This window comes from Physeter macrocephalus, chromosome 4 (assembly GCF_002837175.3).
Source record: "Physeter macrocephalus isolate SW-GA chromosome 4, ASM283717v5, whole genome shotgun sequence".
In the NCBI taxonomy this organism is placed as follows: domain Eukaryota; kingdom Metazoa; phylum Chordata; class Mammalia; order Artiodactyla; family Physeteridae; genus Physeter; species Physeter macrocephalus.
In genome coordinates this window covers 27,229,142-27,252,820 of record NC_041217.1, presented here as the reverse complement: position 1 = coordinate 27,252,820, position 23,679 = coordinate 27,229,142, and the positions used below count along the sequence as shown (strand labels likewise).

General features: G+C 42.9%; 1 protein-coding gene across 1 annotated transcript in view; it reads right to left on the bottom strand.

Annotated features, from left to right (window-relative positions):
* RGL1 (ral guanine nucleotide dissociation stimulator like 1) overlaps window positions 1–23,679 on the bottom strand; it is a 133,883-nt gene that overhangs the window by 51,118 nt on the left and 59,086 nt on the right. Inside the window, exons 4-5 of the mRNA XM_007115666.4 lie at window positions 21,097–21,174; window positions 3,673–3,857 (exon numbers count right to left, since the gene is read on the bottom strand). Coding sequence (XP_007115728.1) covers window positions 3,673–3,857; window positions 21,097–21,174 — 263 coding nt within the window. The remainder of the gene's footprint in view (window positions 1–3,672; window positions 3,858–21,096; window positions 21,175–23,679) is intronic.

The following is a 23,679-nucleotide window of genomic DNA, read 5'->3' as shown; positions in this document are numbered from 1 at the left end:
AATGTAAGACCGGGCACTATAAACCTCTTAGAGGAAAACATAGGAAGAACACTCTTTGACATAAATCACAGCAAGATCTTTTTTGATCCACCTCCTAGAATAATGGAAATAAAAACAAAAATAAATAAATGGGACCTAATGAAACTTAAAAGCTTTTGCACAGCAAAGGAAACTGTAAACAAGATGAAAAGACAACCCTCAGAATTTGCAAACGAATAAATGGACAAAGGATTAATCTCCAAAATACATAAACAGCTCATGCAGCTTAATATTAAAGAAACAAACAACCCAATCAAAACATGGGCAGAAGACCTAAATAGACATTTTTCCAAAGAAGACATACAGATGGCCAAGAGGCACATGAAAAGCTGCTCAACATCACTAATTATTAGAGAAATGCAAATCAGAACTACAATGAGGTATCACCTCACACTGGTTAGAATGGGCATCACCAGAAAACTTGCAAACAACAAATGCCGGAGAGGGAGTAGAGAAAAGGGAACCCTCCTGCACTGCTGGTGGGAATGTACATTGATACAGCCACTATGGAGAACAGTATGGAGGTTCCTTAAAAAACTAAAAATAGAATTACCATATGACCCAGCAATCCCACTACTGGGCATATACCCAGAGAAAACCATAATTCAAAATGACACATGCATCCCAATGTTCACTGCAGCACTATGTACAATAGCCAGGTCTTGGAAGCAACCTAAATGCCCAGCGACAGACGAATGGATAAAGAAGATGTGGTACATATATACAATGGAATATTAATCAGCCACAAAAAGGAACGAAACTGGGTCATTTGTAGAGACGTGGATGGATCTAGAGACTGTCATACAGAGTGAAGTAAGTCAGAAAGAGAAAAACAAATATCGTATATTAACGCACGTATGTGGAACCTAGAAAAATGGTACAGGTGAACCTGTTTGCAGGGCAGAGACTGAGACACAGATGTAGAGAACAAACGTATGGACACCAAGGGGGGGAAGCGGCAGGGCAGGGTGGGGGTGTGTGTGATGACTTGGGCGATTGGGATTGATATGTATACATTGATGTGCATAAAATTGATGACTAATAAGAAAAAAAAGTATGCATGAAGCAGAATAGCCTTAAGCTAAATTCACCTGAGCCTTATTAGAGATAAGATCATCGATTAGCAAATTAATAGGATACAGACTGAAGAAGTAGGAAAAAATAAATTTTTCCTACCTAGGACTCCAAATCAAAAGCATAAGTGCTCAGCACATGGAACAGGACCTCCAGTCTCCATTGTGAAAGACTGTGGACCTGGAAGACATTTACCTTGGGTCCCTAGCCTCTCTTCTGGGGAAACCTCCCCCAATTCCTGGGTTGTTCCCTAGCCTCATCCCCCTTCACACTCCTTGCTCTTCTGCCTGTCAAATCCATTCTCAAGAAGAAAAATCTAGCTGCATTCAGTTATATCTTAGCAGACATTTAAATCAGGGTGTTACTACTCCCTCAGAACGCTTACATTGTAAGCCTGTGCAGAATAAAAGACTTTTAGGCATCTCGGATCAAGTTGGGGTGGCCTTTTCTTAGTTACCGAGGGGAAAAGGGGCGCTGAGTGGACCCTACATCACCTCCCCTGTCAGAGCACCAAGTGGGTATCTGACAACTTTGGTGACAGGTATGTGATTTAAGGCTGGCCGCCTCACCCTGGAGTTGAAGGTACTGATGCGAACGGGGTTGGTCACAACCGGGTAAGGAAGGAGGGGACCTCTGCCTGCCTCTGGAGTCTGAGACACAAACAAGCATGAGCTAAAGAAAGCTAAAACCCCATGATTTCACCACTTTTCCTCCACACAATTCTGGTCCTCTCTCACTGGGTGGAGGAATAAGATATTTGAAATCCCAAAGGTTCAGAAAGGGCCTCTCAACCCTCTTGCTAACCACTGTGCATAAATCTGTCCCAGTCGCTCTGCAATGCAGAGGCTGGCCCGCTTCAGGCAAGGAGTATATGTGCTAAGGCTTGATCTCATTCACCCAACACTCAATAGCAGCCTGATATGTGCCTCGGATCAACGCTGCCGTATCTGAAGATTACATGGTCCTTTCTCTCCAGGGTCTGGTCCATGCTTTCACTGTTCTTGCTTTTGATTCTCTTCCAGCTATAAGTAGGTAAAAACTTGAAGCAAAATTTCACTTTTGGAAAACATGTAGGAGAGCTTGTTTGCTTTTGCCGGCATGAAACTGGGTAAAATAAGCACTTGGGAACCAAGCTCCTAAAACTCTTTTTCGGTAATGATTCCTGTACTTAATAAACAGAGAGTTTAGAGGGTTCTTGATTGAAAGTTTCCAAACGCAGAAAAACATTCATTTCTGGGATTGCCTAAAAGCTTTTCCAAAGTCAGGCCATCTCGTTCTCCCCTGCCTCAGCCTGCCAAATGAGCTGGCCTTCCAGTCCCGGTTGGAAACAATAAACCACTGGTCCCACTGGTTCCCCAATTAGGCCGGAAGCCAGGGGCAGCTCCCGTGGGGAGAGCTGGGCTCTAATGGTGTATCCACTCCAGCACGAAGACAGGAGGGGAGGCCCTGAAGGGAGTTGAGGTCCGGCCGCTGGAGGAGTGCCCCTGGTATTCAAACATTCCCGGCAGATGAAGTCATCTGAGATACCGAGGACTTGGCAGTCAGCTTTTAATGATGCAATTGCCTTTTCCCCTCTCTGGTCCCCCACACGTAAAAAATTCAACAGGTCCTGTTTGGAATTTAAGGTTATTTTCTTTGGCGCTGATGCAGCTTCCCTTATCGGTGTTGAGGAACCATTTCCTTTCCCTCACTGAGGAAATCAGGCGTCACTTCAGGGAAGTGCCTGTCAGAAGCTCCAAGTGGGTCAGCTGCCATGGCAACCATCCCCCAGCAGCCAGTGAGGGGATAAAACGTCACACTGAAAGACCGCCCTAGCCTCTTTCTGACTTTCTTCAAAGCCTGATGGTTCCAAGCTGCCCGTGACCTGCAGTGGTGGCCCTTCCTCTGTCCTTGAAAATAAGCAGTCAATTCCTCAGATAGGAAAAAACAGCCGCAGAAACTTCCTTTGGATGAGGCCATCAGAGATGCGAAATGATGGTAATCCGCCCCAGCAGGAGACAGATTACAGGGATGCTTTCCGGCTGAAGAAGAAACATCTTTTCTGAGCTTTTCACGCTTTTCAAGCTTTTGTGAAGGCAGGAGCAGAACTGGATTTAATTCCTCGCCTGCTGAATGGGGGTGGTGGTTTGTGATGCATTTTCATTTGCTAGAAGGAGGAACCAATTAGGCAGACAATGAAGAGCAAATTCCAGTTCAGCATGGTGTGTGACGACAAGGAAAGGTAAAAGACTATCAAGGAGATCGTCCTCTTTATGGTATTAAAGGAAACCCTGAGAAATCACTTCACCTCTGAGCCACTGTTTCCTCACGTATAAAATGAGGGAATCGGACTAGGTGACCTTGAATATCCCCTTCTCTGCTCTAAAACGCTATAGGTTCTGTAATTAGTACTTCAATAACCTTGAGAATTTTACCACTGCCCCCAATACCCCAGCAGCCTGTCCTGAGGGAAACCAAGGCCTCCTATTCAACAAGTACAGGGAGAACATTTCCTCATTGTGGAGGTATGCAGGATCAGAATCTAGCTTCTTCCCTGGAATCAAACAAATAAGTACTCACTGTCAGTTTCTACTTCTTGCTTGTGAAACTGCTCAAGAAGATTCTGTGCTCTTCTCTCTGGGTCAGAGCCTGGCATCATCTGCTTGAGATAATCCAGCAGTTTCTGTAAGCATGGGAAGTGAGGGGGCTCTCGGAAGTCCTCTGCGCACTGGTCAAGCCAGGCCCTCAGGATGGAGGCGATTGCACTGAGAAAGAAACAGAAAGTCACTGCACTCAACTGGCTCTGGAGACTCAAAACCAGCCCTGGACACCAGAGCCTGTCCTAGCCATGCCTCAGGAAAACTTGGGCAAGTGATCAATGGATAGTTCACCTAGAAGTTCCTGGCAATGTCAGTGAACTTAAAGCATCTGAAAACAGCCTGACTACCTTTTATTATTTTAAGTGGTGGTTGGGGAGCTGGGGAAAGACTGGTAAGTTAAAACAAACAAACAAACAAACAAAAAACAGGACCATAAACTTTGGAAAAACCCACACAGGGCAAAAAAAAGACACGGAAGAGAAGATTTAGTGAGTCCTGAAGCAACTTCAAAGTAACCTGTATACAACAAGATTATGTGTTTCCAATTCTGGATTCACTCAAGTCAGAGACCACAAAATCTACTGTGATAACATTTTAGGAAATAACGGACAGTAGGCCAGAACTTTGATGGACGGAAGGGCCTAGGTTTAGGAAAGATAATGTGTAAATTTAATTTTTACAAAGATCACCAGGATTTCAGCATAGCACCAAAAATGCCCTCACAAAATTATCCTTTTGCTTTTCAAATTATCAGAGGACAATGTGTTTCAAGTGGGAGAAACAGTATGAGTAGAAAGTTAGGTTTTGAAAAGTAAAGGAGAAAAACTTGATAAGCAAAGCCATTCATTGCGAGGGCGACTTCTTCTGATGGCTCAGCTGAGTCCACCTTGGGTGAAACAAGGACCAGGGCACAAAAAGAGACAGGGTCATCATGGGGGCACAGTTCCCTCCTTTCATGTTACTAATTACACGAGCTTGTTCTCTTTAAGGTAGGTGCAGCCCCTCCCTCAATGGAAGAGACAAACAGCTGACAAAAAGGACAACTTTTGAGTGTTATTGTCCTATGCTTCACATTCAAAGAAGGCTTTACAGCCACTCCTGAGTCGGGCACGTGCTGGGCTGTGTCCCACGCACACAGTACTTTGCCCCACTAATGACCAGCCAGCCCCAGGAACAAGGTGCATCCATTGATGATGGCCGGAGAAGATGACAGGGACTATAAATTAATCAAAGCATGTTTTATTGACAGAGCTGGGACACTTTGTTTTAGTGAAAGACCTAATTAAAACTTTTCAGCTGAAAAAAAAAATGTGTAGCAGATTTTAAAATTACCATCTGATTAGACTTCAAACAAATTGTTCGCTTAGTTAACGAACTGTAAAGAAACGAAAAGATATTACGATCCATATATATGAAACCGCCGCCTGGACTTTCATAGGTGTGTCTAAACTTCACAGGTCTCAAGTTCATAGCAGAGAGCTAGACTGTGATCAAGGCAGAAATGCAACTAAAGCCAATCTAACGCTGAACTTTTGGAACTGACGTACAAACACAGAAGGGAAAAAAATTAACTGTTTTCACTGCTGTGGAGATCACTGTTTCACCAATATGGACATGAAGACATTTGGAACAATAATATTCACATAGCTACAGCAGAAATAGATGACATAAAACCGTTAATTAAGGTTGGCATTTAAAACCATAGAAATAATTCAGTATTTTCTAAATCTTCAGTACTGATTAAAAAAAGAGAGAAACAAAAGTTTCATTCCCTCACAGAAAGCTAGAAGAAATTAATCTGGGCTCTGGGATTAATTGAAAGCACGAACAAAATGAAATTAATGAACTTCTAGTCAGTGAACCTTCAATATTCGGGTCACTTGTCACATCATCTGTTATGTATGAATGTTTATGGCCCCCCAAATTCATACGGTGAAGCCCTAACTCCCCCTGAAATGATGGACTTCAATTATTTTGAGAGCCCACACACAGCACTCATTATTTCTCCTTTCTTCACCAAAACCAAATATCATGAATTGAAGAAGATAATGATGAGGCGGCATCCTAATTTTTCATTTTTATAAGGAAGATGACTTTTTCTGTGAATAATTTCCCTTCTTTGCTGACGAGCATTGAGCCCAGAACGGGGGTAGGCACATAGGTGGGGTGATAGCATAGAACTCAGGAAAACCTGACGTTTGCATACATCACGGTGACTCTTACAGAACAGTTTTGCACTTCTCAAAAGAAGGGTGATTTAATTAGTACTATCACTCACTTAATATTTTTTAATATTTCAATGAGGGAATATTCTTTCGATTACAGTGATTAAAAGACAGATATGGAGGGATGATAATTCACATCACTAAATTAAAAATCTGAAAGAGCATCCAACCAACAATGAGACCAGCAACTCAATGACCCTGATAAGACCTCAAAAGTTCATAACCTTAAAAAAAACCCCGGTAGAAATCCAAAATTATAGTAAAAGACAGATGTTAAAAGATATCAATATGTCATTTACTCATTTACCCCCCATAATTGTTAGCTTTAAAATTACAAAACAATTTATTGAAAAAAGTAAATATTACAAATATGCAAATATCTATAAATTAAAACAACAAAATATCTACCCCTCTTCATTCTAATCTTTTTTTTTTTTTTTTTTTTTTTGCGGTACACGGGCCTCTCACTGTTGTGGCCCCTCCCGTCGCGGAGCACAGGCTCCGGACGCGCAGGCTCAGCGTCCATGGCTCACGGGCCTAGCCGCTCCGCGGCATGTGGGATCCTCCCGGACTGGGGCACGAACCCGTGTCCCCTGCATCGGCAGGCGGACTCTCAACCACTGCGCCACCAGGGAAGCCCCATTCTAATCTTATTACCATGACCCTGTGTGAACAGTTTGGAGTATATCCTTCTAGACTTTTCTATGGATATGTTTACATATTTAAGTAGATGTAATATGTATAAACCATGGATTTTTTTCCCCCATGAATAGTATGTCATAGACACCTCTCCATCCATGCCAGGACCTCTAGCTCTCACTGTTTCTCAGGGTTACATAGTATCCATTGCATGCACACACCATAATTAATATAGGTATTCTACTAGTGCACAGGTAGTTAAGTTACTGTTAGGTTCTCACACTTACAACTACAAAATGAATATCCTTGTTTACATCTCTGTGTAGTTGTATATTTCTATGGGGCACGTTGTATAGAACTTCCTTCCATGGAAAGTTGCAGCTTTGGAAGGTCCAGGGGAATTCTGAAGGGGGACCTTAATCCATATTGGACTCACCTTTAGGTGCACATTTTGTCCTCCTCAGACTGGTATTTTCTACTAGCGTTGCTAATCTACTCATTTTACCCTTTGTGACAGTGCCCTTCCCACAGCTTAGCGCGAGAAGGCTTTGAAAAGTCACTACAAACCCAGACGTTGAATTAAAAAGCATTTTCAAACAAAAGAGAAATGAAGGCAGAGAAGGAAGAATAAAGAGAAGAAGGAAAAGACATATACAGACTAACAATACAACACGAGGCAGACCCCTGCCCTCTTATTAGCAGAGTTTTATCAGCATCCCAGGGAGGCAGGCTTTCTGGAAAGGCCTGGACGTGTGCCCAAAGCTCAGAGCAGCTTTATGTTTGCCAGTCCTGGGAAGAAACTTTCTGTTCTTGATAGGCTAAGAAGCAGATAAAATGTGAAACTTTTGAAATTTCAAAAGGGAAAGCAACATCACAAAATCATGACAGAGACAACAGGATTACTGGCCAGTGACTCTTCCATCTTACCTTTCCTGGCTCCACTCCTAAGATCTAAGGTACATCCTAACCAGAACTGGTTAGTTGGAAGGTGTAAAGAAACTTAATAACGAAGGGAAGTCCTCGTTAAAAGTCACAAACTTACAGGAAAGGTGTGACTGTTAAACTAGAGAAGCTACTTGGCTCTATGCACAGAACAAGAAATGAGGTTCGAGAGGAAAACCTGGTTCCCATGCTCACTGTGCCACCTGTGAATGATGGGAGTGGGACTGATCACCTAGCTCCAAGGACCCTTATCTGGAGAAGAGACATAATAATACCTGCCTTCATCTACCTGACACTGATCAGTTGAATTTCAAATGACATAATGTCAATAAGGATATTGAGCTATCTGGAGAGAAACATAACTGCTAGCAGTCTTAAGACTACTTGCCGTAAGTCACAAAAGGAAGGGATTTAAAAAGGTATGGCTCAGCGAAAATCAATCAGCACTCATGAAAAGAACTCAAGGAAACTACCACATAAAATAGTGACACAGGATACAAACCATGCTCCTGCAACACTTGTTGCTCCAGGCCTGCTGGAGGAAGGCAAACACTGTGAACAAATACTAACCCCCGACACACAGACACACCACACACTCACACACACACTCAACCACACACTCACACACACACTCAACCACACACTCAAACACACACCACACACTCACACACACCACACACACACACCACACACACACACACCACACTCACACACACACACCACTCACACACATACCACACACACGCCACACACACACACACACCACACACTCACACATACACACACCACACACACACACGCCACACACTCACACACCACACACACACCCACGCCACACACTCACACACACCACACACACACTCACCACACATACACTCACACACACCACACACACTCACTCACCACACACACACACCACACACGCTACACACACACACGCACACACACACACACCCCACACACAAACCTGAGTCAGCCGCCCTCAGTACAGACCAATCCAGGAACATCAAAGTGTAATACAGGGACGTCCCTGGTGGCGCAGTGGTTAAGAACTCGCCTGCCAATGCAGGGGACACGGGTTCAAACCCTGGTCCGGGAAAATCCCACATGCTGCGGAGCAACTAAACCCGTGCGCCACAACTACTGAGCCTGCGCTCTAGAGCCCGCGAGCCACAACTACTGAGCCCGCAAGCCACAACTAGTGAAGCCCATGTGCCTAGAGCCCATGCTCTGCAACAAGAGAAGCCACCGCAATGAGAAGCCTGCGCACCACAACAAAGAGTAGCTCCCACTCGCTGCAACTAGAGAAAGCCCACACACAGCAACAAAGATCTAACACACCCAAAAATAAATAACAAATTAATAAATAAATTTAAAAAAAAAAACTTGTGAAGACTGAAGAAGTAATTTCTGAAGCCAAATGGAAAGGTTAAGATTGTGACATAATCTAAACTCAGTAAGGCGAAAAGCCAGCACTCCTCACTCCCAAGAGAACATGTGTGTCTGATTAAGAATGACTGGATGGGGGGGGTGGGGGGAGCAGGGGCGAGGCCCAAATCTTATGGCAGAGCAGACAACCAGGATTGCTTTCTCTACCTCAGGCATCCTTGGCAAGGTGCAAATTCTTGTAGTATGTGAAGGAAGGAAGTCGTGTCCAGACCCAGATGAGTTTTCTAAGACTTTTACTTGTAATACAACAGACCCCTGGGGAAAATGAATTCACTAATCCAACTAATATTTATTGAGTACTCTTTATTTTCCATATTCACAAAAACTATTTATGTGATGAATGTCACAGTAGGGGAGTCTAGGGTATTTACCTTCAGAGAGAGTAAACCTGGTCAGGGCTCCATGGAGTGCTTCCCTGAGGAAATGATGTTAAAGCTGAGATCTTAAGGATAAGGGAGAATTAGCAGGGTGAAGACTCTGGGGTAACAGCATAAGCAAAGGTCCTGAGGTGAGAGAAAGCAAAACACTTTTAAGAGACATAAGGAAGACCTGTTTAAAGAATAGGAAAAGAGGGGAGAAATGAAGCATGATGAGATTTGCTATGCTCATTTGATTTCTTAGCCAAACAGAAATCACACTTAAGAACACCTGGTTGGAAGACACCAGACAGATGTCTTAGCTGAGAGGTATAAGGAAATAGTACAAAACTTCTAATCACTCTCAGGGACCTTCAGGCATGCAATGCAGAGTAAGAGGGCTGACTGAGGTGAGCATTAGGCTATTATGCTCAAACCACAGATTTTTAATACATACAGGGATTTTAAGATAAATGCATAAAATCATGTTAAAATTGCATAGGTAGTAAAATACTCTAGAATTGGTAAAAGGTTTAATTAAAAAAAAAAACCTTCTAGGTATGAGGTCATCGCTCCCATGATGTATAACTTCCAAGCCAAGAAATAGGATTATTATGACAAAAAGAATAACTCTGTCCATTTAGAGCTTTCTCTCCCCAGAAATCTATTTGAGGTAATAATTTATCATTACTTAATCATCAGCAGAAGATTAGACATGGAAACATTTTTTAAAAGCAGCAAAACATTTTTCTATTTTAGGATACTCTCCAAGAATTGGATCTTTCCCTAATATAGATAATGTACAGGTAAAAAGATCTACGTAGAGGGTGGCCTTTGAAGCAATGTAGCATAGGACACTGCCAGGCCCTCTGGGTGGGAGCCAATGCACTTTGCCCTTCAGGGAAAGAAAGCAAAATAACCTTGACACTGGCTCTGAGCTAGACCCTCCACCTTGTTCTCCTAGTCACAGAATGATTTTCTTCTGTTTCTGGGAAGGCTGCCAGTTACAGTCTGCCTCTAAGACCCCTGGCTAGATGGTTTTCCTGATGAGAAAGAACAAAGGGAGGTGCAGAGATTTTTTTTTCCTTTTTTTTGCCTGTAAAAGCATGTAAAGGATGGAAACATTATCTAGACTCGTCAAGGTAATCTTGCAATGCTTTCTTGTACATTTTCCATTGTACATTTTGGTACTGGTGGTGAGTAGAGGTTAGAACGCTGGGAGGGAAAGTAAAAGAGGAATTAAGAGAGACCCAGGGAAATAAATGTAAACAAAGCCAGAGTAGGGACTAAGTACCAGAAGGCAATATAGGGCAGAAAAGCCAGTGAGGGGCCATGGGCAGTTAAAGAAGAGAAAAACCTCCAAGGCAAGAAGGAGAAAGAAAAGGATTGGAATAGGAAGGACACACAGTATAAAGAGTAAATATGGGTGGGAAAGGGTCAAGAGTAGGAGGAGATGAGCTCAAAACCAATAACTCAAAATCAAGTGTTTACACACCTGTCTTTCATTCCCAAACTACATGTGCAGACCCTGGCAACTGAATGTAAATTTACAGAAATTGAAGAGAATTGCTGTGCAGAGACTTAATCCTATATTACCAAACCTTACTCAGTATGTCAGTGACTGCACCCCAGTAGAAAAGGAACAAAACTAAGAGGTCTCCTAAATGCCTATTTTTCATGAGCAGTATAGCCAACGTGGTTACACACATCCTCCGGAGTCAGACTGACTCTCTGGTTAGTCAGACAAACACAACCTCTTTATGCCTCTGCTTCCTCATCTGTAAAATGGATATAGTCATAGATCCCTCCTCACAGAGTTCTTGTGAGGCCTAAAAGAGATAATATATCTGAAGTATTTAGAATAGTCCCTAAGACATAGTGAGTGCTCAAAAACATTAGCTATTTTCATTATTTTAAAAAAGAAGAATTACAATCTATAAGATTAAGGACTAAAGGCAAAAGGAACTACACATAAACACTGGACTCTGGTTGAGAAAGTTGTTTCCCTCGGGGGTATGAGTTAGCAATTCTGATACTGCTATACATATATACTGAAACTGAACAATTAAGTAAATGCAAGGCAGAGGGTAGAAGCTGGTTTTCTCACTGTTGGAGAGGATATTCACAAATAAGCAAGGGGAGGAGGCTAGAATGGTCCATGTGGTAAGGATTAGAGTTGAAGGCATCAGTAAGAATTCATATTTAATATAATATATAGATGGTTATACATAGAAGTATTTATAGGTATATGCATTTACACATATACTTCCTAGCCATGTCAGCTGAGAGGGCCAGAAGAAATGACACCCCAGTAGCGATGAGCACACCTAGCACCCAGATCTTGGTTTCTAATATCATTCTCCAATAAAAAGAAGCAGGTCGGGCTTCCCTGGTGGTGCAGTGGTTGAGAATCTGCCTGCCAATGCAGGGGACACGGGTTCGTGCCCTGGTGCGGGAGGATCCCACATGCCGCGGAGCGGCTGGGCCCGTGAGCCACAACTACTGAGCCTGCGCGTCTGGAGCCTGTGCTCTGCAACAAGAGAGGCCGCGATAGTGAGAGGCCCGCGCACCGCGATGAAGAGTGGCCCCCGCTCGCCGCAACTAGAGAAAGCCCTCGCACAGAAACGAAGACCCAACACAGCCAAAAATAAATATTAAAAAAAAAAAAAAAACAACTTTAAGGTCTCCTGAAAATCTAAAAAAAAAAAAAAAAAAAAAAAGAACCACGTCTCCTTGAAGAAATGGCTGATTCTAAGACCGGGATGGGAAATATACAAGATGAGTGTAGAACATCTTGTAGTGCCATAAAGTAAGGAAGGGCTCAAATACAATAATAGGGATTTGTGAAAGTGACACAGGAGTCAACCAGAAGAGTTCCCAATGGCCAAAGCTGGAGTAATCTGAGCAATAAAATACATGAAGTAGCACTGCATTGTATCCCACAGTATAAATAAATTTCCATGAGACCATACTGATATAAATAAAAGACTGAATAAATTAATAAATGCGCAAGACAAATCTCCCATGCAGAAGTTTTCCAAATAAATTAGGTAGATACTTTACCCTAAAAGAAGGGAAGCAAAACAAAGGGGTTGTGCATAGTGATTTCCTTCCAAACAATATAGTATGGAAAGGAAGAGGGAAAAAAGACATACGCCGTGAAGAAACCTGAAAAATAACAACTTCATCCAGGTGATCAAGGCCAACATCAACAGTCATAAATCATGCTGAAAGTATGTGATGAGAATGGTATTTTATCTCTGTGATATTTCTCTCAAACCTCATAAATTCAGTCTAAGTATGAGGAAAAATATCAGTCTAATTACAAGAAAAATTCTAATAAAGGGGTGTACTAACATATATCTGATCAGGACTCTTCAACACTGTCAAGGTCATCAAAAACAAGAAAAGTCAAAAAGTGTCATAGCCAATAGGAACCTAGAGAGATATCCCAGCTAAATGTAATGTAGTATCCTGGATGGGATCCTGGAACAGAACAGGGCCATTACGTAAAAAAAAAAAAAAAAATAAGGAACTCTGACTAAACTATGAACTTTAGTTAACAATACATTGATTCATTAATTATAACAAATGTGTATATTCGTGTTAGGAGTTAATAATAGGAGAAACTGTGAGGAAGGTATATGGGAACTCTGTATTATTGGCTCAATTTTTATATAAATGTAAAACTGTTGTTTAAAATGTCCTAAGGGGGAAAAAAAAGATGAACAAGAGGGTCCAACCTAAGTACTTAAGAGAAATAGTCTCATTTTTATCACAGGGAAAGAAGTAGAGACCACAGAGTGTTGAGGTTAAAGCCTGGGTTAAATCCCACTCTCTCATTTATTCACTGTATGACCTTGGACATGTTCCTTAACCTCTCTATGTCTCAGACTCCCCATCTGTAAAACAGGAATAATAACACATAGAGTCATTATGAGGGTATTAAAAGGATACTCAGTACTTAACACAGGGACTATTCCTATGAAGCAGCCAATGAACTCTAGCCATTATTATTAGAAAGAGACACCGCCGCTCACCAAAGTTATTTTTCAGGGACCTCAGTAACTGATTATTCTCCAATTCCTCACAGTCCGAGAAGGGAGTTTTTATGCTATAAATAGGCCTCTAATGAAAAAATTGCTGAAGCATTCTACAGTTTTCACCATTAGAATGGAGTGTCCGTTGGGGATGACAGATGCTACAAGGCACCAAGAACAGGAAGCAGGCGCTCAGATTGATGGGCCTGACCAATCTGGTCTTCCTTCTTCTTTCCTCACATCCTCCAACCCATCTCCTTCCCCAGGAAACAAGCCTAACTTCCACATTTCTAACAGCTGTTTGGGGACCTTGCTCGGGGTGTTCATTTCATTAAAAAGCCAGGCAAAACAGCACAGGCTAAAGGAAATAATCCCAAACTGTACAATCTCAGAATGCTAACAAGCTAAAGCACTAGTCACAACGGTGATACTATACCCTAGTTCCTCACGTACTTCTCTCTGCAGCCCTTTTACTGTAATATAGACAAATATGGCGGCCGGGGTGAGGGGGCAGGGAGAATTTATGAGCACCAGAGATCCCAACGCTATTTTTGAAATAACAGGCCTGAGAGCAAAACGGTGAGAAATCCAAGTCCTGGAGTCAATTGGACCTGAGATCAAATATCAGACCTGTCATTAACCAGCTGCTTGATCTTAGTCAAAGCACGTAACTTTCCCGGAACTTCAGTTTACACACCTATAAAATCAGGACAATATCTCACAGCATGTCTGTGATGGTAAAAGAAGGTACAAAATGCCTAGCAGAAAGCCTTGCACTAAGGTAAGAACACCCCAAACTGTAGCCAGTGGTGGTGGTCGGAGAGGCGACAGTGCTATCATCATTTCCATCATCTCTGACACTGCAGGGTGATCAAGTGACAGAGTCTGGTTGTGATGTCTCTTTACCTTTCTCTAACATGTAGAGGACCTTAGGAGATTCTCAGGCGGCCATTTATTCTTCTCTCTGAATCAATGATTATCGATGTTGTTTCATTCCTCCATTATTAGAAAAGTAATTTCTGCTTGGGAGCCTGCACTCTTCCCTTAAATGCATAATTTTTTTTTTTTTTTTTTTTTTTTTTTTTTTTTTTTTTTGCGGTACGCGGGCCTCCTCACTGTTGTGGCCTCTCCCGTTGCGGAGCACAGGCTCCGGACGCGCAGGCTCAGCGGCCATGGCTCACGGGCCCAGCCGCTCCGCGGCATGTGGGATCCTCCCGGACCGGGGCACGAACCCGTGTCCCCTGCATCGGCAGGCGGACTCTCAACCACTGCGCCACCAGGGAAGCCCAAATGCATAATTTTGATTCAAGATTTTAATGACTTTTTTAAAGCTATACTTTCTGTTTTTCTTTGTCCAGTATGGATGTTTTAAAGACAATACCAGGCTCTTTTATGTGGTTTATTGAATCTCCATTTCTACTTTTGTTTTACTTTTTAAAAATATTCCTTTCACATTATAGCCTTTAATTCTTCTAAATTTGGAGTTTTAAATCTTATTTTTGCTCTGTTCTTTACTCCTGTTTCTTTGCCCCATTTTTGTTACAATCACTCAGATTGATTTCAATTGCCTTCTTAGGTTATTTGAATTTGATGGAATGAATATTGATTGCGAACTCACTGGGAAGATTTGTTAATACCGTCCACTGTAAAGTTTCCCAGATATTAAAGAATTACAGCCAACTTCCTTTAACTCATCTCCCTTTTCTTTAAAATGTTTCCAATATCTTGGATACTAATACTTATAGGACTCTTTACCACTGACTAAAACCTGGTGTCACTATTTACAACTTCTGGGAAAAGATTACAAGAATGACTTTTATATCATCTGAATGTTTGGAGATGAAAGCAGAATGATTTCAGTGGTTTAAACCACTGCTATGGTAAAGAGTTTGAGAAAACAAAACATGGCATTCCAGAAGGGAAGTGATGAGAGTCAATTAAAGAAAAGAAAACAGGGGCTTCCCTGGTGGTGCAGTGGTTGGGGGTCCGCCTGTCGATGCAGGGGACGCGGGTTCGTGCCCCGGTCCGGGAAGATCCCACGTGCCGCGGAGCGGCTGGGCCCGTGAGCCATGGCCGCTGAGTCTGCGCGTCCGGAGCCTGTGCTCCGCAGCGGGAGAGGCCACGGCGGTGAGAGGCCCGCGTACCGCAAAAAAAAGAAAAGAAAACATTTCAACATTACAATAGTATCTTTTTAAAAGGAATAAAAAAGCGTAATTCCTGAACAGTTTTAAACATCTTTAAATAAAGTTCTCTGTGTGTGTGTGTGTGTATATATATATGATATTCTAATCTCAAATACATTTCAAGAGAGTGAAGATTCACGGTGTCAAGGCTCTGTATGGTTAATATCCCTTCTTCATGTTCTCTTCACTTCTGAATTCAATGATTGTAATAAATCTGCACTAAGGAAAGTTTCCTTTTCCCATCTGGTTCAGATTTTATTATTCTAAATAGATAGCATTTTCTCATGTAAAAGTGTCGGCAGGAAGGAGGAAAGGGGCGCAGGTAGAATGAATGTTGGCAGAGATGTTTTCTTCTGTCGTAGGAAGTGAGTTCCCTGATTTCCCAACAGTGACAATTTCGGGATTGTAGAAACAAACATGGTATGACTTATTATTTACATCAGTCGAGCGCTAACATCAGAAATCACTGTGTGGCAAAGATTCCAACATCTAAAATCCTTGGAAGTTGAATTCCCTGCAACTGAAGGAATTCTTACTTTAGCCAGATAACTTTAAAGGTCCTGATATCGCACAAAGCCTGAACCGGGCATACTCGGGACTGGAATTACAAGTGAGAGTCAGCACAATCAGATACTTTTTGAAATTCATGAAGAACACTAGCCAGTTGTGGTCCAAGACACCAGAAACCAATCTTTCATCTTGACTGTTTCATCTGTTATTTTCACATTTTTGCCTTCTTTTAAGTTCTTTTATCCTTTGAAAGGTTGATTAGATCCATATTCAGAAATACAGGAAAGACTGTTACCTTGGGACTTGGGAGCCTGTATCAAATGTAAGCCTTGTTCTATGCTTTACAACAAAAACTGAAAAACCAAACAATAGTTGAGCATTTTCCTTTTCATAGTTAAACCCAGTAGTGATTCCCCACCTCCACCCCCCATATCCCTGGGCTGCAAAACTGAAGGCATCTGTCCTAAAACAGGATGTTTACTTCTTAGAATGTCACTGAATTCCTGCCGTCTGTTTCCCACCTGAAATCACAAGAACACAGATTTGCAGCAAAGGAAAACAATGGGCATTTTGCTGCTCCTTGCCTGACCCCACAATACAATGCTTGAGCCCATCTCTTTATTTATGATCCTAGCCAGCAGTTCTGATGTCACAATTAATAATAAGCAAATCAAAGAAGCTGTGTATTTTTTCTTTCCTATTTTATCAAAACTGGTTGCCCAGTCTTCCCAACAGAGACAAGCAGTAAAGGGCACCTCTCAAACAATCAATATAATATTTGGACCATATCTCTGCTTCTGATATTCATTTTCATTTTTAAGAAGATGAAAAGAAAGCTAAATAAATTTTATCCTAGGCATCCTTAAACTTGAAAGGATCTCAGAGCGCTCATTTTTCAGGAAAAGAGACTGAAACCGAGAGAGGTGAAGTGACAGTGATGGAGGAGGAGCTTGAGTCCGAGTTCTCCAGCCTCGTTTCCCAGGGCCTGTCACCTTCCATGAGGCTGGCTCCACGGCCACCTCATCATTGGATTCGCCTAATTATAAGAAGGGGCATAAATAAATAAATTTCCAAATAAGTATGGTATTATTTTTACATATATTTAGATGTTCATAAATAAAGACAGTTTTCCCTGGAGCACTGCAGCAGCCTCATCGCCAACCAGCAGGGTTTCTTACCTAGGCACTATTGATATTTAGGGTCAGGTGATTCTTTGTTGCAGGGGGGAAAGGGGCCGGTCTTGCACATGGCAGAATGTTTTGCAGCAATCCTGGCCTCTGCCCGCTAGATGCCAGAGCCTCTCCCCACCAAGTTGAAACAACCAAAAATTCTCCAGATCTTGCCAAATGTCCTCTGGGGGCAAAACTCCCCCACTGAGAACTGGCATACAGCCATATCTCCCTACACATCTATCAGCCATCAAGAAGCCTTCAGTCACTGCTACAAGTCAACTGCTGCAGCTCTGAGATGATCGAGGAACTTTCCATGTGTTACATGTGGAACGGACAAGGTGCTTCCCTGATTTCCTCCAAAAACAGACAAAGCAGTGACCCTATCAAAGTCACAGAAATGATCAGAAGGGTAACTTGTGAAAAAGAGAACAAAAAGAAAATGCTGACGTGAGATGAAAAATAATAAATGGAGAAGTGGGGGTGGGGGAACCAAAAAGACAGAAGAAAGGGAAATGGAAAGAAGAAAGAGGTCAGCAGAGAAGGGATTTTAGCATTTCAGTGTCTGTAGGACAGAGTGACCCATTATACGATAAAGTGGCATATTTTCATCAGGCATAATTTTTTTAAAAGGCAGCTCAGTCTGAGGAAAAGGGTCAAGAACTTTCTACCAATTCACTGTGAGGCTTTGGGAAAGGACCATTGTCCTCAGATGATGGACCCCTCAGGGGAGTTCTATGTGAAGCTCTTTGTTAAGGCCTCATATGCCTAAAACTGTAAAGCCCTTTAAAACAGCTTATCCTGGAGTCTCACCCACGTTACTGTTCCTGGTGTACAATTAATTTGAATGAAGTTTTATAACAGGCCTTTACACGAATGAGCATGACTCTTCACGTCCAGAGTACAAATCAATTTGCTTTAACTGCTACTTCCCAGAAAACTATTTAATCTCAAAACACCCCCTGGGAAACAGAAAAGCTCTGGATATTTTTCATATTGTTACTCTCCTCAGAGTGTTCAGGTGGCTAGTTGAATGGTAGCTCTAGATGTGACGCAGTTTCAAAATATGTAGATAACAACACGCTTAGTTCTGAATCTGGTCACAGATCGAGGTTACATCTGACAAGCTGGCCACTCAATTCGTAGAGTATCTCTTCTTTAATATATGTTTTTAAAGTCATTATAAAAAGGTTCTTTTTAAAAAAAAATTATTATTTCCGTAAGTTTTCATGGATAAACAAAACTAACAACAACAAAACCCCTCTAATCCTACGATTCTCAAACTTTAAAATGCATAGGAATCACTTGAGGATCTTGTTAAAATGCAGATTCTAATCTAGGTCTGGGGCAGGGCCTGAGACTCTGCATTCCTGACAAGTTCCCAGGCGATGCTGATGTGGCATTTATGGGCTAGGCAGCGGCATCTGGATTGGGCACAACAATGAGATAATAAAGAACCACAAGAAAAGAAAAGAAGGTTGGAAGTCTAATCCATTCCCTCAAACTACCTATCTGATTATATGGCTTCCCTCCTGCAAAAACTTTTTAGGGCTGACTGCCCGCTGCTTACCAGGGAAAGTCCAAACCCTCTTGAATTTGTGAGAAATTCAAACCTTTCATGATAACTTCAGCTCCACTAACTGCCCTCACCCAACATGTACACAGTGAAGCAGCCACCCCGATTCTGTGTTGTTCCCCCAAATATTATATACTCTGCACTTCCCTGATTTGATCCAACTGACCCCTCTCCCTAAACGGCTCTACCAACCAAATCTTCACGCTCCTTCAAAGCCTGCTTCAGATGTCACCTCTTCCAAGAAGCCTCCCTAAAGCCCTCGAGGAAAAAGGTATCTCTTCCACTCACCACATCTTGCACTTGGCATTCAAATCTCTACACTGGTGTGTTTAGTTTTCTGGAAGGTTATGGCCCATCCAATAAAATTATGAAACTACCTGACACCTAACTCAGCAGTTAAAAAGATAACCAGTTTTCTCATCTTTATATCCCTGGCTCCTGGAGAAAGGAGTCCATCAGTCAATCGCTGAACAGTTAAAAATTCCATAGGATTACCTCCCTGAACTTTTGATCCCCAAACGAAACCACGAGTGGTTCCAAGCACCCTAGTATATAACCTATCTACTCGAGAACCTCGCTCCTTCAGCAGCCTGTACCCCTGCGTCGTGGATTTCTTCTTCACTGACTGCTGGATCAAATTCATCAGCATAAACTGCCTCCCGTTTTTAAAAAAAAAAAAAAAAAAAGCACAATGAAAAGACCATCCCTTGCCCTCATCCTCCGCCCCATTTCTCTGTTCCCCTTTACAACATAACTCTTCCAAAGAGTCGTTAAACTTGTTGTCCCCACTTCCTCCCCTTCTAACCTCTCTTAACCCACATCTCCATCCACCCAAACCGTGCTTGCCACGGGTGCCAAAGCGGAAGTGTGGCAAAATCAGGAGTCACTCCCCAGACCCCTCTCGCTTGACGTCTGGACAGCATCAGACACAGTTGGTCACGCCCCCTCCAAAACCCCTTCTCCGCTTGTCTTCTGGAACACAGCTTCTTTCTTCTCCTACCCACTCCCTGCTCTGTTCCAGTCTCCTCTGCTGGACCGTCCGCTTTCCTAACCCTCAGTACTGGAGGGAACCAAGGCTCAGTCTTTGGACCTTTCCCTTCTTCATCCACAGGAGGTCACATCCACTCCCATAGCTTTAAACGCCATGTATAAACTAAGGATGCCCAAATGTATACTTCCAGTCTACACTTCTCCCTGGAATCTATACTCACCCAAGTACCTCAAAATGAACACATCTAAAATGAAATTATTGACACATGCTCCCCACCAAACTTTCTTATCGCATAAAGCCGGGGCTCCGTTCTATCACTCGCTCACACACAACCCTTGGAGGCACCCTTGCCTCTTCTTTCTCTCATATGCCGCACCCAACTGCATCAGTACATCCTGTCAGCAACACCTTCAGGACTTCTGCAGAAGCTGTCACTACTACGAGCTACTACTACTTCTTGTTACCACTCCTATAATGACGATGATGGCAACTTCTATTACTACTCATGTCCACGCCGTCATCAGCCCTTGCCTGGACCCATGTAAGGGCCCTAACCGGGCTCCTTGCTGCCACTCTCGCCCCTGTCCCCACTGTCATGGTCTATTTTCCACACAGAGCCAGAGTAGACCTTTTAAATATAAACCAGGCCATACATAGCACTACCCTCCTAAAGCCCTGTTAAGTGTTTCTTATCTTTCTCAGAATAAAACTCAACATCCTTCCCAAAGCCTTCATGTGATGAGGGGCCCTTACAGATCTCACGCCCCAGGACTTGCCACTTCATTCACTTGGCTGCTGCCTCATTCACCCCTCTACTGTTTCTCAAACACTGTTCCTGCCGCAGAGCTTCTTCCATATTCTCCCTGCCTGGACATTCACAAGGCCTCACCTGCACCACATTCAGGTTTCTGCTCCAATGTCCCCAGATCAGATCAGAAAGCCCATTTCTGACACCCTATGTGAATCAAAGTCTCCATCAGGATCTAGCCCCCCTGCCCTACTTCATTCTTTTTTGCCTGGATTCTTTGTCTCTCTCTCTCTCTACTAAAATATAAACTTCATAAGAGCTTGGACTTACTTATTTTGTTCATAGCTGTATCCCTTAGCACAGGGCCTGGCCAAGAGTAGGTGATCAATACGTGTTTACTGAATGAATAAATGAATAGCATTAGGTGGTCAAAAAATACTTCTATGACTCTATATGTATTATGGAAAAAAACCATGGCAACATTGCAAAGGAATTTTAAAACTCTACTAAATTACATTCTTTTAAGATAGTAAGTCTTGACTGAGAGCTTGTAATGCAGAGAAGAGGCAGACTCACTTCCTGATCACCGTCTTAGACTCTGATGAACTTTGGCCTCCAACTTCTTCACAGTTTGGGCTTGTCAGGTTTCCATACCTTTATAGATAAAAACAAACAGACAGACAGACAAACAGAAAGTGCAGTCAGTAGTGTTGGAGAGCAACTCTTTTCCATTCCAAGCACAAGACAACAGTTATACTATTCAGGAGTATTTAAGGAAAGTAATGTCTGTGAAATAACATCACAAATGATACTATATTATTGATCTTTATTTAATGGGTAAACATACGTGTGTGTGTGTGTACGTATAAATATACGGTCTACAAGGAAAGTAGAATCACACTACTTAAAACTTTCTCTTACTATTTAACATTTCTTTGGATTTTTTTCGACGAAATCACTCTTTTCCTCTTAGCAGGAGAATCAGGCGTCATGTGATGCACAGGTAGGAGATTCCTCACGGACTCTGGAGCATCAACCCCTCTGTTGTAGCTACTGAAGGAAGATGTGGCTTTGCTTGCACAACCTTCATGGGCACAAGAGGACGACTCCATGCTCTGCTTATGAGTCTGGTCTCCTTGAGGATAGATCCTATTGGAGGAGGGTGATGGAAATAATTCCGAACCCTCAAGTAAAGGCTGAGAGAGAGAGACAAGGACTGAAGAACAGAATCCTCGTGTCTCAGCAACCAAGAGAACAGCAGTGTGTACACCGAGGCCAGGCTGATCTAGGCTTCCCCAGCCATTGGGGAAGGGGGACAAAGGGGAACAATGGTTTAGAAAGCACTTGGGGCCTCAATTTTAAAAGTTGTCTCATTACGAACTCAAAACTTATTAAAACATTGCTCAGCCCCCGGTTACACTGTTAGATGTCCTTCCAACTCCATAGGTAAGCAAGTCTATTTCATACAAATATATCATGCTTTATTTGGTTCAGAATGTCCATTGAGTAAATTCACTTTAGATTCCTAAGGAGGAGCCTTTATATTAACTTATAATGCCTAGACTATTTCTGCAGTTTCTCTTCCCATCAGTGGAGAATTCAGAGATTCCTTGGAGTTTCACAAGCTGGTAATCTGTCCCAAAGTTTTGACAGTAGAAATTCTATAACTGGTGGGGTATACATTTTTAAAGAGAACACTTCTGTCTTCTACTAATAGGATTAAGGGCCCCAGTACCCTTATGGTTCCTTGTTCCTAGGATTTACAAGCCCTTTTAAAAATAAAAGCCCACCATCTGGTTTGACAGAATGCCAGTCCATCTGGTCTCCCCATCGCCCTATCCCGGCAGGTTCTAGTTTACGCCCGCAGGCGTTAGCCCCCGCCCCCATCCACCTGCGCCCTTCGCAAGCTCATCAGCCTTACGGACTCCTTGGCCTCCCAGAGATATTTTCCACGGGCCTCCGCCCTCCCTGTTCCTCTTCATTCTGTCCTGCACCTGCTATTTAGAGGCTTCCAGGGCTACCCTTTGCTTTCCTCGAGATAAGAACTCAGTCAGATTAAGATTTATGCAGCCCCATGTGAGCAAGGCAGGGCCGGGAAATGAGATTCCTAGTAAATAAATAGAGTGGGATTTCTTGGCTCTCTCTTTGGCCACCGTCATAGCGAACCCTGTCCTCATGTTCCCTCAGAACAGACTCTGGTTTAAGTAGGAAAGATGGGGTTAAGTACAGTGAAGAGGGAGGCCACTGTGCCTGTCACCCATCTGACTTGAGTGTTCCATAAACTCCCGCCTGCCGGCCCTCGGTGACTAAATGTGGGACTTCATCTTCGTTTTTTTGTCACATTCTGTGTTCCTTCATTAATTCTCTTTCTGGTTATCCTGGAAATATTGCATCTTTTGTGTTCCAACTGGAACTCTGAGAGGTCGAAATAAAAGCGAAAAAACTTTACAAGGGAAAGATACACATTTTATTGCTCCTGATATTTTTCTTTCCAGAGATGATCATACTAAAAATCCCCTGATCTTCCAATTCCTTGTCTTTACTTTTGCTTCGCATACTCTGCTACTCTTTCTCTGCATTTTTCAGGCTCAGAGCTGAGACGCTGGCTGGGATGACAGGCACACCCATCACAATTCTGCTCCCAGAATGTGACGCCACAGGTGCGGTCAGACGGTGTCACAGAGGACTAAGTAACTTAACGCTGGTGAGCGAGCAAAGTTCTCTCTCCTGAACGAACCCGGTACCATCTGCTCAGAAGACCACATGGATACTTCTCCCGGCCAGCAGAGTATTATGAGTAGAGGCTCAGAGTCAGGACCAGCATGACTGGTTGGTAACAACTTGGAGACCGATGAGAACCGTCAATAACAAGGCATGTGTGTGGTGGCGCACACGGTCCAGGCGCTCAGGCTCAAAGGCTGCAGCATCCCCAACTCTTTCTTCTCTGCCCGGTCCACCAGGAAAACCTTTCGGCTCTGCCTTTATGACATGTCCTGAACCCAGCACTTCTCATTGCTCTGCCCTGGCTCACATTGCCACCGTCTCCGGATGGATCAACGCAACAGGCGCTTAACGCCTCTCCTGGCCTGTCTGCCTCAAGCCACGGCGATGCTGTTCACGTCGCCACTCAGCTCAAACCCTCCCCCGGCTCCCACTCTT